We start from the raw sequence: 15,349 nt of genomic DNA, 5'->3' as shown, positions 1-15,349 counted from the left end.
GAATAATTGCTTTTATCCAATTGCTGCCAGTTAGAAGGCTAAGCTCCTCCAACTTGGTCTCCTAGCAACCCAATAAAAAATAATAAAAAACACTAAAAAAAATTGATACAATAAAATACTATAATAACAGAAAATAACTAAAAATAATACAAGAAAATAATAAAATATATTAAATAAAAATATAACTTACAATAAAATTAATTAAAAAATGCAAATAACGTCAAATAAAAATTACACAACAATTTTTAACCAATACCACCACCACTTTGCCACAGCAACGCGTGGCCGGGCACAGCTAGTATAATATAAGATAGTATAATACCATGTAATAATACTATATAACCATGCTTTCTGACTCGGTTCCCGCGCCTGGCCAGGAGAGGGCGCCAAAGCTTCCTCTCTGTCCCTTCTAGGGATGCAAGGAGGCCACAGAGAGGGAGCTGCAGCCTGGGAAAGCAGGAAATACATTTTATTTTATTTTCTCCAACTTTTTTCCTGCAAAGTGGGTGAGTTTGCAAAACGGGGCAAGGAAATTCCTTGTCTGGCTTTGCAGGGCCCTTCTTTCCAACCAGGCCCAGCAGTTGCATGCTTTGTTTGGACCCCCCAGAAAGGTTGCATTCATTAATTTTGCCTTGGAAATTTGCATTAATTTTGCAATTTTGTCCTGAATGGTTTTGGCTTGACCTGCAGGAATCAGGAAAAGGCCATGACCCTCCTCCGGCCGGGCCTCTGCCCGGGACTCACGCCGGAAGCCGTGGCACTCCTCCGAGAACAAGGCGTCCACACAGGTCAGGAGCTGGCTGGCCGGCTGGACATCTGCCGGGAGGGATCGAAGGGGGCAGAAGTGGGTCAGCCTTCGGGGGTCCCTTCCAACTCTGTGATCAGGGAAAAAACAATAAGAATATTTAATATTATTAAATTATTATTATTATCCATTATTCTTAATATTATCCATTATTATTATTCATTATTTTTATCCATTATTCTTAATAATCATATCCATTATTCTTAATAGTATTATCCGTTATTACTATTTATTATTATCCATTATTCCTAATATCATCCGTTATTATTATCCATTATCATTATTATCTATTATTATCCATTATTATCCATTATTCTTAATAATCATATCCATTATTATTATCCATTATTCTTAATATTATTATCCGTTATTACTATTTATCATTATCCATTATTCCTAATATCATCCGTTATTATTATCCATTATCATTATTATCTATTATTATCCATTATTATCCATTATTCTTAATATTATCCATTATTATTATTCATTATTTTTATCCATTATTCTTAATAATCATATCCATTATTATTATCCATTATTCTTAATAGTATTATCCGTTATTACTATTTATCATTATCCATTATTCCTAATATCATCCGTTATTATTATCCATTATCATTATTATCTATTATTATCCATTATTCTTAATATTATCCATTATTATTATTCATTATTTTTATCCATTATTCTTAATAATCATATCCATTATTATTATCCATTATTCTTAATATTATTATCCGTTTTTACTATTTATCATTATCCATTATTCCTAATATCATCCGTTATTATTATCCATCATCATTATTATCTATTATTATCCATTATTATCCATTATTCTTAATATTATTATCCATTATTACTATCCATTATTCTTAATATTATAATCCGTTATTACTATTCATCACTATTATTATCCATTATTATTATCCATTATTATTAATAACCATATCCGTTATTATTATCCATTATTATTATTATTATCCATTATCCTTAATATTATAATCTGTTATTACTATTCAACATCATTATTATTATCCATTATTATTATTATTATCCATTATTTTTATCCATTATTATTAGTAATAATATCCATTATTATCCTTCTTAATATTATTATCCATTATTATTATTTATTATTATTATCCATTATTCTTAATATTATTATCCATTATTATTATTATCCAGTATTATTATTATCCATTATTACTATCCATTATTCTTAATATTATAATCCGTTATTACTATTCATCACTATTATTATCCATTATTATTATCCATTATTATTAATAACCATATCCGTTATTATTATCCATTATTATTATTATCCATTATCCTTAATATTATAATCTGTTATTACTATTCAACATCATTATTATTATCCGTTATTATTATTATCCATTATTATGATCCAGTATTCTTAATATTATTATCCATTATTATTATTATCCATTATTATTATTTATTATTATTTTCCATTATTCTTAATATTATTATCCATTATTATTACTCATATTATTACTACCATTATTTTTATCGATTATTCTTAATCATATCCATTATTATTATTATTATTATAATGGATAATATTATTATCTATTATTATTATTATCCATTATCCTTAATATTATAATCTATTATTACTATTCAACATCATTATTATTATCCATTATTATTATTATCCATTATTATGATCCATTATTCTTAATATTATTATCCATTATTATTATTATCCATTATTATTATTTATTATTATTTTCCATTATTCTTAATATTATTATCCATTATTATTACTCATATTATTACTACCATTATTTTTATCGATTATTCTTAATCATATCCATTATTATTATTATTATTATAATGGATAATATTATTATCCATTATTATTATTATCCATTATCCTTAATATTATAATCTATTATTACTATTCAACATCATTATTATTATCCATTATTATTATTATCCATTATTATGATCCATTATTCTTAATATTATTATCCATTATTATTATTATCCATTATTATTATTTATTATTATTTTCCATTATTCTTAATATTATTATCCATTATTATTACTCATATTATTACTACCATTATTTTTATCGATTATTCTTAATCATATCCATTATTATTATTATTATAATGGATAATATTATTATCCATTATTATTATTATCCATTATCCTTAATATTATAATCTATTATTACTATTCAACATCATTATTATTATCCATTATTATTATTATCCATTATTATGATCCATTATTCTTAATATTATTATCCATTATTATTATTATCCATTATTATTATTTATTATTATTTTCCATTATTCTTAATATTATTATCCATTATTATTACTCATATTATTACTACCATTATTTTTATCGATTATTCTTAATCATATCCATTATTATTATTATTATAATGGATAATATTATTATCTATTATTATTATTATTATCCATTATCCTTAATATTATAATCTATTATTACTATTCAACATCATTATTATTATCCATTATTATTATTATCCATTATTATGATCCATTATTCTTAATATTATTATCCATTATTATTATTATCCATTATTATTATTTATTATTATTTTCCATTATTCTTAATATTATTATCCATTATTATTACTCATATTATTACTACCATTATTTTTATCGATTATTCTTAATCATATCCATTATTATTATTATTATTATTATTATAATGGATAATATTATTATCCATTATTTTTGTCCGTTATTATTAATAATTATATCCATAATAATAATAATAATAATACAATAATAATATAATATTACAATATTAATATTATTATTAATAATAATAATAGTAGTAATAATAATAATAAATGTTATTCCATATATAATATATCTGTATCTGCTTGTAGTGGTGGACCTGGCCTCCTCGGACCTGGAGGCCTTGGCCCAGCGGTGCTCCCTGTCCTTCAAGGTGAGTGAGTGAGTGAGTGGCGGGGACCCCGGTGTTGACCCTGGAGGGACCCCAAGGGTGACCCCTGACCCTTCCTCTCCCCCCCCCCCCTTGCAGGGCCTGTCCTCGTCCCGGCGCCTGCTCCTGGCCCGCTTCTCCTCCTTCCCGGCCAACGGGACCGACCTCTTCGAGGAGCTCCACAAGGGCGGCGCCATCCTCCCCACCGGGACGCCCAGGTCAGGACCACGGAGGGACCCAGGGAGGGATGGACCTCTGCCGGGAGGGGTCGCGCCGAAGGTGGGGACCTTCCAACACTCGGGCTCCACCCATCCATCCATCCATCCATTCATCTATATCTGCATCTATCCATCCATCCATCCATCCATTTGTCTGTCCTTCCGTCCAACCATCCGTCCATCTATCTGTCCATTTGTTCATCCATCCATCCATCCACCAACCGATATATCCATCCATTCTTCTGTCTGTCCATCTATCTATCTATCGGTCTCTCTGTCTATCTATCCATTTGTCTGTCCATCCATCCATCTGTTCACTCATCCATCCATCCATCCACCCACTGATATATCCATCCATTCGTCTGTCTGTCCGTCCGTCTGTCCATCCACCTATCTATCCATTTGTCTGTCCATCCATCCATCCACCCACCCACTGATATATCCATCCATTTGTCTGTCTGCCTATCTATCTCTGTCTATCCATCCATCCATCTATCTATCCATTTGTCTGTCCATCCATCCATCTTTCCATTCATGTATCAGTCTATCCATCTGTCCATCTGTCCATCTATCTATCTATCCATCTATCTATCTATCTATCTATCTATCTATCTATCTATCTATCTATCCATCCATCCATCCATCCATCCATCCATCCATTCATATATCATCAATCCATCTTATCTATCCATCCATCTGTCCATCTATCTATCTATCTATCCATCTATCTATCTATCCATCCATCTATCCATTCATATATCAGTCTTCCAATCAATCCATCCTATCCATCAATCCATCCTATCTATCCATCCATCTGTCCACCTATCTATCTATCTATCTATCTATCTATCTATCTATCTATCTATCTATCCATCCATCTATCTATCTATCTATATCTATCTATCTATCTATCCATCCATCTATCCATTCATATATCAGTCTTCCCATCAATCCATCCTATCTATCCATCCATCTGTCCATTCATATATCAGCCTGTCCATCCATCCATCCGTCCATCCATCCATCTGTCCATCTATCTATCTATCTATCTATCTATCTATCTATCTATCTATCTATCTATCTATCTATCTATCTATCTATCCATATATCAGTCTATCCTTCAATCCATCCTATCTATCCGTCCGTCTATCTATCTATCTATCTATCTATCTATCTATCTATCTATCTATCTATCCATCCATCCATCCATCCATCTATCCATTCATATATCATCAATCCATCCTATCTATCCATCCATCTATCCATCCATCTGTCCATCTATCTATCTATCTATCTATCTATCTATCCATCCATCTATCCATTCATATATCAGTCTTCCCATCAATCCATCCTATCTATCCATCCATCTGTCCATCCTTCCATCTATCTATCTATCTATCTATCTATCTATCCATCCATCTATCTATCCATCCATCTATCCATTCATATATCAGTCTTCCCATCAATCCATCCTATCTATCCATCCATCTGTCCATCCTTCCATCTATCTATCTATCTATCTATCTATCTATCTATCTATCTATCTATCTATCTATCTATCTATCTATCTATCCATCCATCCATCCATCCATCCATATATCAGTCTATCCATCAATCCATCCTATCTATCCATCCATCCGTCCATCTATCAATTCATATATCAGTCTATCCACCAATCCATCCATCCATCTGTCTGTCTGTCCGTCTGCTTCTGCTTATTATTATTATTATCAACACAACGACGTTGTATGGCACAGCAAACAAGATAGACATGCTGGATTTCGTTTCGCAAAACCACAAGTCGAACACTTCCCAAGTGTCTAGGACTGTGTGATGTATTTTCTGATGATGTGTGCAGATCCCAGTAGGGTGGCCTTTTGCAGTTGGCAATTATTATTATTATTATTATTATTATTATTATTATTATTATTATTATTATTATTGCCAACTGCAAAAGGCCACCCTACTGGGATCTGCACACATTATTATTATTATTATTATTACATCTGTGTATCCCCCGCTTTCCCTCCCTGGCTGCCTCCCTGCGAGGGCAGGGCCGGGGTGGGTCTGGATGGCCTCTGGGGTCCCCTTGCCCTTCCCTTGCCCTTGTGATGCCTCCTTTGCAGCCTGGACCGGCTTCTCGACACCGGATTGTACACCGGGGAGATCACCGAGTTCGTGGGAGCGCCCGGGTCGGGGAAGACCCAGGTCAGAGGAAGACTTATCATCATCATTATTATTACCATCATTAACACTATATAATAATATTATAATGTATTGTATATATTACTATTATTATAACGTAATAATAATATTACATATATATATAGATACTAGCTGTGCCCGGCCACGCGTTGCTGTGGCAAAGTGGTGGTGGTATTGGTTAAAAATTGTTGTGTAATTTTTATTTGACTTTATTTGCATTTTTTATTAATTTTATTGTAAGTTATCTTTTTATTTATTATATTTTATTATTTTCTTGTATTATTTTTAGTTATTTTCTGTTATTATAGTATTTTGTTGTATTAATTTTTAGTGTTTTTTATTATTTTTTATTGGGTTGCTAGGAGACCAAGTTGGAGGAGCTTAGCCTTCTAACTGGCAGCAATTGGATAAAAGCAATTATTCCTCTCTCTCTAATTAGGAATTTATTTTTCTTTTCTTTCTGTTGTATCAACCTAGAGGCGTGGATGATGGGTTATGTTGTCAAATTTCGAGGTTGGGGGGCCTGTAGTTTTGTTGTTTTGTTGGTCACTGTGATGCCATCACTCTTTTATATATATAGATTATATTGTAATTATGATCATAATAATGATGGAAATGGACTTGGCAAGGCAGACCTAGAAGGAGAAAAAAAAAAAGTCCATTTCCATCACTGCTAATACGGCCAATAATAATAATAATAATAAAAAATATACGATTACAATAGTAATAGTAACAATATATATTATTACATATAATAGTGTAAAAATATAATGTAATAATAATGGTCATATATAAAATATTTTAATGTAATAATAATATTTATAATATAATTTAATAATATATTATCATAGTAATATATAAAATATTATATAATATAGTAATACAGTAGAGTTTCACTTATCCAACGTTCTGGATTATCCAATGCATTTTTGTAGTCAATGTTTTCAATACATCATCATATTTTGGTGCTAAATTCATAAAAGTAATTACTACATAGCATTTACTGTGTATTGAACTACTTTTTCTGTCAAATTTGTTGTAAAACATGATGTTTTGGCGCTTAATTTGTAAACTCATAACCTAATTTGATGTTTAATAGGTTTTTCCTTAATCCCTCCTTATTATCCAACATATTCGCTTATCCAACATTCTGCCGGCCCGTTTATGTTGGATAAGTGAGACTCTACTGTATATATAATATTACATAATGTAGTAACAATATATAATAATATAATATAATAAGAATATAGTATCATTATAGTAATATATAATATATTATGTGTATGTGTGTGTGTATATATATATATATATATATATATATATATATATATATATAACTATTATTATTATAATGTAATAATAAATAATATTACATATATGTATATAATATTATATAATGTAGTAACAATATATAATAATATAATAATATAGTATCACTAGCTGTGCCCGGCCATGCGTTGCTGTGGCAAAGTGGTGGTGGTATTGGTTAAAAATTGTTGTGTAATTTTTATTTGACTTTATTTGCATTTTTTATTAATTTTATTGTAAGTTATATTTTTATTTATTATATTTTATTATTTTCTTGTATTATTTTTAGTTATTTTCTGTTATTATAGTATTTTATTGTATTAGTTTTTAGTGTTTTTTATTAATTTCGAGGTTGGGGGGCCTGTAGTTTTGTTGTTTTGTGGGTCGCCGTGATGCCATCGCTCTTTTATATATAGAGATTATAGTAACATATATATATATAATATTATATACTGTGGTAATAATATATAATAATATAATGTACTAATAGTAATATTACATATATATATATATATATATATATATATATATATATATATATATATATTATAATATGTAGTAACAATATATAATAATGTAATATAATAACAGTATAGTATCATTATAGTAATATATATATATAATATTATATCATGTGATAATATATAATAATATAATGTAATAGTAATAATACGTAGTAACAATATATAATTATATAATGTAATGTAATTATATATGTATGTATGTATATCTATATATATAAAAGGCTTTTGGCATCACGGCGACTCACAAAAAAAAAAACCCAACACCCCCCAAACTCTAAAATTGGCAACACAATCCATCATCCCTGCCTCCAGTAAGTTACAACACAATCACACAAAAAACACAACCACAACACCAAAAAAAGGCCAAAACCCACAACAGGCAATGTGCCATGCTTTCTATATTTTGTAATCTATATATATAAAAGGCTTTTGGCATCACGGCGACTCACAAAACAACAAAACCCAACACCCCCCAAACTCTAAAATTGGCAACACAATCCATCATCCCTGCCTCCAGTAAGTTACAACACAATCACACAAAAAACACAACCACAACACCAAAAAAAGGCCAAAACCCACAACAGGCAATGTGCCATGCTTTCTATATTTTGTAATCTATATATATAAAAGGCTTTTGGCATCACGGCGACTCACAAAACAACAAAACCCAACACCCCCCAAACTCTAAAATTGGCAACACAATCCATCATCCCTGCCTCCAGTAAGTTACAACACAATCACACAAAAAACACAACCACAACACCAAAAAAAGGCCAAAACCCACAACAGGCAATGTGCCATGCTTTCTATATTTTGTAATATATATATATATAATACAAAATAATAAATACAGCCAGACATTGGAGCTGCAAGGATATTCAGTGCAATTCAACCACACCAATAAAAGATTAACCTTCATAAAAGGCGACCAGGCTTTGAAACAGTGATACTACTCTGAAGCTGACCAACCAAAGATTTCCACTAGATAGCAAGCACCCAGGCTTTGAACCACCGAGGCTATTCATTACAATTCTACCCCCCTAAAAGGCAACTACCTAACCTTCCAAGCAGCAAGCCTATTCCTTTCTATTCCAGCTCACCAAACAAGGATTCCCATAAGAAAATGGCCAGGCTTTCAGGCTACAAAGCTATTCACTGTTATTCCACCTACCTAACAAAGAATTCCCATACGCCACAGCAACGCGTGGCCGGGCACAGCTAGTAATATTATATAATGTAGTAATATATAATAATATAATATATATATTACTATTATCATTGTAATGTAATAATAATAATATTACATATATATATATGTATATAATATTATATCATGTAGTAACAATATATAATAATATAACGCCATAGTAATAATAGTCATGGGCCGACCTTTTCTCCCGTCAGACGTGCCTGGAAATTGCAGCGCACACGGCCCTGGTCTTGAAGCAAGCGGTGCTCTACGTGGACTCCTCGGGGGGCTTCTCGGCGGCCCGCCTGCTCCAGATTTTGGGCCGCATGACCGCCAGCCAAGAGGAGCAGGTCGGTGAGCCCAGAGTGTGATGCGGCGGCACACAAGGCCCATGCGATCCCAGGGAGGGACGTGTGAATGAATCCACTTTAAATGCCCAAGCCGTGCGTGTTGTCTCTCTTTCCCCGTCGATCCCTCCAGACAGAGGCCCTGCGCCGGGTCCACGTCATGCGTGTCTTCGAGGCCTACAAGATGCTGGACGTCCTGCAGGACCTTCGGAGCAGCCTGGCCCAGCAGGTGAGCGGGTCACCAGGCGATCCCTCCCGACAGATGGACATCCAGCCTCTGTGTCATAATAATAATAATAATAATAATAATAATAATAATAATAATAATAATAATATATAATAATATCAGAGAGCACAATCAGAGCCTCCCTGACAGATGGCCATTCAGCTTCTGCCAATAATAATAATAATAATAATAATAATAATATATAATAATATCAGAGAGCACAATCAGAGCCTCCCCGACAGATAGACATCCAGCCTCTGTGTCATCATAATAATAATAATATAATATCAGAGAGTGCAGTCAGAGCCTCCCCGACAGATGGCCATCCAGCCTCTGTGTCATAATAATAATAATAATAAATATAATATTATATAATAATATCAGAGAGCACAATCAAAGCCTCCCCGACAGATGGCCATCCAGCCTCTTTGTAATAATAATAATAATAATAATAATATATTATATAATAATAGAGAGCACAATCAGAGCCTCCCTGACAGATGGCCATCCAGCCTCTTTGTAATAATATTAATATTAATAATAATAAAATATTATATAATAATAGAGCATAATCAGAGCCTCTCCGACAGATGGCCTTCCAGCCATTGTGTAATAATAATAATATTAATATTAATAATAATAATATATAATAATATCAGAGAGCACAATCAGAGCCTCCCCGACAATTGCCATCCAGCCTCTGTGTAATAATAATAATAATAATAATAATAATAAATAAATATATATATATAATAGAGAGCACAATCAGAGCCTCCCCAACAGATGGCCATCCAGCCTCTGTGTAATAATTATAATATAATAATATTATCAGAGAGCACAATCAAAGCCTCCCTGACAGATGGCCATCCAGCCTGTCTAATAATAATAATAATAATAATAACAACAACAGAGAGCACAATCAAAGCCTCCCTGACAGATGGCCATCCAGCCTGTCTAATAATGATAATAATTATATCAGAGAGCACAATCAGAGCCTCCCCGACAGATGGCCGTCCACTCTGTGTCTAATAAAAATAATATAATAATAATAAGATCAGAGATTATTATTATTTTGCATTATTATTACTACTACTACTAGACTTGCCTCTCCTGGTTCCCCGCAGGCCCTGAGTGGCGGTGGTGGGTCGGCCAAGGTGCTGGTTCTGGATTCGGCCTGGGCGCTCCTCTCCCCGGTCCTGGGGGGCCGGTCGCCCGATGGTAAGCGGTTCTGTCTTCATCCTGGGACAAAACAAAGCAAATAGGGTAAGACCAGTAGTGCCCATGATGATGCCTTTGCCCTCCCTGTGGTTCCAGGCCTGGCCCTCATGAGCCACTTGGCCTTGGAGATGAAGACCCTGGCCAAGGACTTCGGGGTGGCCCTGGTGGTGAGTGGACAACCATCCATCCATCCATCTCTCTATCCATCCATCCATTTGTCCATCTATCTATCCATCCATCCATCTCTATCCCTATCTGTCTATCCATCCATCTATCTATCTATCTATCCATCCCTCCATCCATCTCTATCTCTAACTCTATTCATCCATCCATCCATCTTTCCATCAATCTCTATCCTTGTCTGTCTGTCTGTCTATCCATCCATCCATCCATCTCTATCTCTATCCATCCATCCATCTCTATCTCTGTCTATCTATCTATCTATCTATCTATCTATCTATCTATCTATCTATCTATCTATCTATCTCTCCATCCATCCATCCATCCATCCATTCGTCTATCTAGCTATCCAACTATCCTCCCATCTATCCCTCCATCTCTGTCCCTATCCATCCATTTGTCCATCTATCTATTCATCCATCTTTCCATCCATCTCTATCTCTAACTCTATCTATCCATCCATCTTTCCATCAATCTCTATCCCTGTCTATCTATCTCTCTATCCATCCATCCATCCATCTTTCCATCCATCCATCTCTATCTCTAACTCTATCTATCCATCCATCTTTCCATCAATCTCTATCCCTATCTATCCATCCATCCATCAATCCATCTTTCCATCCATCCATCTCTATCTCTAACTCTATCTATCTATCCATCCATCCATCCATCTTTCCATCAATCTCTATCCCCATCTATCTATCCATCCATCCATCTATCCATCCATCTCTGTCTCTAACTCTATCTATCCATCCATCAATCCATCCATCCATCTATCTATCCATCTCTATCTCTATCCATCCATCCATCCATCCATCCATCTATCTCCATCTCTATCTATCCATCCATCCATCTCTATCCATCCATCCATCCATCTTTCCATCAATCTCTATCCCCATCTATCTATCCATCCATCCATCTATCCATCCATCTCTGTCTCTAACTCTATCTATCCATCCATCAATCCATCCATCCATCCATCTATCTATCCATCTCTATCTCTATCCATCCATCCATCCATCCATCCATCTATCTCCATCTCTATCTATCCATCCATCCATCTCTATCCATCCATCCATCCATCTTTCCATCAATCTCTATCCCCATCTATCTATCCATCCATCCATCTATCCATCCATCTCTGTCTCTAACTCTATCTATCCATCCATCAATCCATCCATCCATCCATCTATCTATCCATCTCTATCTCTATCCATCCATCCATCCATCCATCTTCATCTCTATCCATCCATCCATCCATCTCTAACTCTATCCATCCATCCATCCATCTTTCCATCAATCTCTATCCCCGTCTATCTATCCATCTCCATCTCTATCTATCTATCCATCCATCCAGAAGGGTGGAGTGTCCTTCTGCCATGCGGGAAGGCACCACCCGATCCCTCCTGCCAGATGCCTCGGCCGCCACTCCCCCAAGGACGGCTCTCCTTCATGTCTTTCCAGCTGACCAACGCCGTGACCAGAGACCCGTCCGGCGGCCGTCCGAGGGCTGCCCTGGGCCGCTCCTGGGCCTCTGTGCCCCACACGCGGGTCCTGCTGGAAAAGGACGGGCCGGGAAACGGCCGGAGGGGCCGGAGGGCCTCCTTGGTGAAGTCTCCTCGACAGGTGAGGAACGACCTATGTGTCCGCTTCGGGTTGAAGTCCGAACTCCCCGGAAAAATCAGACCAGAGCCCGCCCTCCTTGCCTTCAGGAGGAAAGTAAACACTTGGCTTTGGGAATGGATTCGGGGATTATGTGCAAAGGATACGATGTTATGGGTACGAATGGCATCATGGCAGTGGACAAAACAACAAAAGTAAACACCCCACAACCTCGAAAATTGACAGCACAACCCCTCATCCATGCCTCTAGGTAGATACAACAAAAAGAAAAGAAAAATAAAGTCCTAATTAGAGGGAGAGGAATCATTGCTTTTATCCAATTGCTGCCAGTTAGAAGGCTAAGCTCCGCTCACTTGGTGTCCTAGCAACCCACTCAGCCCAGGGGACCCTTGACCTTAACTACCACCAATTCCTCAATACTTTATTTCCCATACCACCAGACTTCGCCACAGCAATGCATGGCCGGGCACAGCTTATATATATATATATATATATATATATATATATATATATATATATATATATATATATAATGTGAGGCAATGGATTTTGCCATAATTATGCTGGAAAATAATAAATTATTTATGAAGTAAATAATAAATAACGATGGGTTGTCCTTTGCAGCCTGTTGGGATCCAGGTGGAGATGGAAGAAGGAGCGTAACGGAACAACACTCATGGCTACGATAATATTATCCATATATATCTATATCTATATCTATATAGATATATATATAGGATTTGGGATTTGCCTGAGATGGAAGCCCATGGTTTGGGAAGCAATAGAAATATTATAGAAATGGTTTTAATAATCTGTACACATAATAAAAGTGAAAATATGTATACAAAAATAAAGTTATTATTATTATTAAAGTTGTTGTTGTATTGTTATCCATAGGTTTTGGATTTGCCTGTGATGAAAGCCCAAGGTTTGAGAAGTAATAGAAATATTGTAAAAATTGTTTTAATAATCTGTACACATAATAAAAGTGAAAATAGGTAAACAAAAATAAAGTTATTATTACTGATTATTATTATTATTAAAGTTATTGTTGTATTGTTATATATATGATATATAACATATAACATAATATACTATATTATATGTTATTATATATATATATATATATATATATATATATATATATATATATGAATGATATATATGGTATTGTTATATATATGAATGAGGTTTTGGATTTGCCTGCGATGAAAGCCCAAGGTTTGAGAAATAATAGAAATATTGTAAAAATGGTTTTAATCATCTGTACACATAATAAGTGAAAATATGTATACAAAAATAAAGTTATTATTACTGTTATTATTATTAAAATTATTGTTGTATTGTTGTTATTATTATGTTGATGGGGAAAGTTTGAGAAGTAACATAAATATTGTAAAAATTGTTTTAATAATCTATACACATAATAAAAGTGAAAATAGGTATAAAAAAATAAAGTTATTACTGTTATTATTATTATTAAAGTTATTATTACTGTTAGTATTATGATTAAAGTTATTATTACTGTTATGATTAAAGTTATTGTATCGTTATTATTATTATTATCATTATGTGGATGGGGAAAGTTTGAGAATAGAAATATTGTAAAAATTGTTTTAATAATCTATACACATAATAAAAGTGAAAGTATTTTTGTAATAAAAGTGAAAATATGTATACAAAAATAAAATTATTATTATTATTACTGTTATTATTATTATGTGGATGGGGAAAGTTTGAGAAGTAATAGAAATATTGTAAATATTGTTTTAATAATCTATACACATAATAAAAGTGAAAATATGTATTACAATTATTATTATTACTGTTATTATTATTATGTGGATGGGGATAATTTGAGAAGTAATATAAATATTGTAAAAATTGTTTTCATAAGTTATTATTACTATTATTATTATTATTATTATTATTAAAGTTATTGTTGTATTGGTTTGAGAAGTGATAGAAATATTGTAAAAATTGTTTTAATAATCTATACACATAATAAAAGTGAAAATATGTATACAAAAATAAAATTATTACTGTTATTATTATTATTATTATTATTATTATTATTATTATTATTATTATTATTATTATTATTATTATGTGGATGGGGAAAGTTTGAGAAGTAATAGAAATATTGTAAAAATTGTTTTCATAAGTTATTATTACTATTATTATTATTAAAGTTATTGTTGTATTGGTTTGGGAGGTGATAGAAATATGGTAAAAATTGTTTTCATAATCTATACACATAATAAAAGTGAAAATATGTATACAAAAATAAAGTTATTATTATTACTGTTGTTGTTATTATTATTATTATTAAAGTTATTGTTGTATTGGTTTGAGAAGTGATAGAAATATTGTAAAATTGTTTTCATAATCTATACACATAATAAAAGTGAAAATAGGTATACAAAAATAAAGTTATCATTATTAAAGTTGTTGTTATTATTATTATTATTATTATTATTATTATTATTATTATTATTATTATGTGGATGGGGATAGTTTGAGAAGTAATATAAATATTGTAAAA

The 15,349-nt window shown here is 32.5% G+C and overlaps 1 protein-coding gene across 7 annotated transcripts; it reads left to right on the top strand.

The window, feature by feature from the left end:
• Window positions 1-268: 268 nt before the first annotated feature.
• Window positions 269-15,108, top strand: rad51d (RAD51 paralog D). Of its 7 annotated transcripts, none has more exons than XM_062960500.1 (11): window positions 354-506; window positions 691-788; window positions 3,708-3,769; window positions 3,866-4,045; window positions 6,111-6,192; window positions 9,426-9,560; window positions 9,691-9,786; window positions 10,908-11,001; window positions 11,098-11,168; window positions 12,646-12,807; window positions 13,429-13,676. In XM_062960500.1, the coding sequence occupies exons 2-11, from the start codon at window positions 707-709 to the stop codon at window positions 13,491-13,493; spliced, it is 1,029 nt and encodes a 342-aa protein (XP_062816570.1). In that variant the 5' UTR covers window positions 354-506; window positions 691-706; the 3' UTR covers window positions 13,494-13,676. The 7 variants fall into 7 exon arrangements, with proteins under 7 accessions (XP_062816565.1, XP_062816564.1, XP_062816569.1 ...); XM_062960496.1 differs by lacking the exon at window positions 13,429-13,676 and adding an exon at window positions 13,702-15,108 and having other exon boundaries at window positions 379-506; window positions 3,866-3,984; XM_062960495.1 differs by lacking the exons at window positions 691-788; window positions 13,429-13,676 and adding an exon at window positions 13,702-15,108 and having other exon boundaries at window positions 269-506.
• The last annotated feature ends 241 nt before the right edge of the window (window positions 15,109-15,349 follow it).

The sequence above is a fragment of the Anolis carolinensis genome, unplaced genomic scaffold, assembly GCF_035594765.1.
Source record: "Anolis carolinensis isolate JA03-04 unplaced genomic scaffold, rAnoCar3.1.pri scaffold_7, whole genome shotgun sequence".
In the NCBI taxonomy this organism is placed as follows: domain Eukaryota; kingdom Metazoa; phylum Chordata; class Lepidosauria; order Squamata; family Dactyloidae; genus Anolis; species Anolis carolinensis.
The sequence above is the reverse complement of the archived record's forward strand: the minus strand, read 5'-3'. Positions and strand labels throughout refer to the sequence as shown.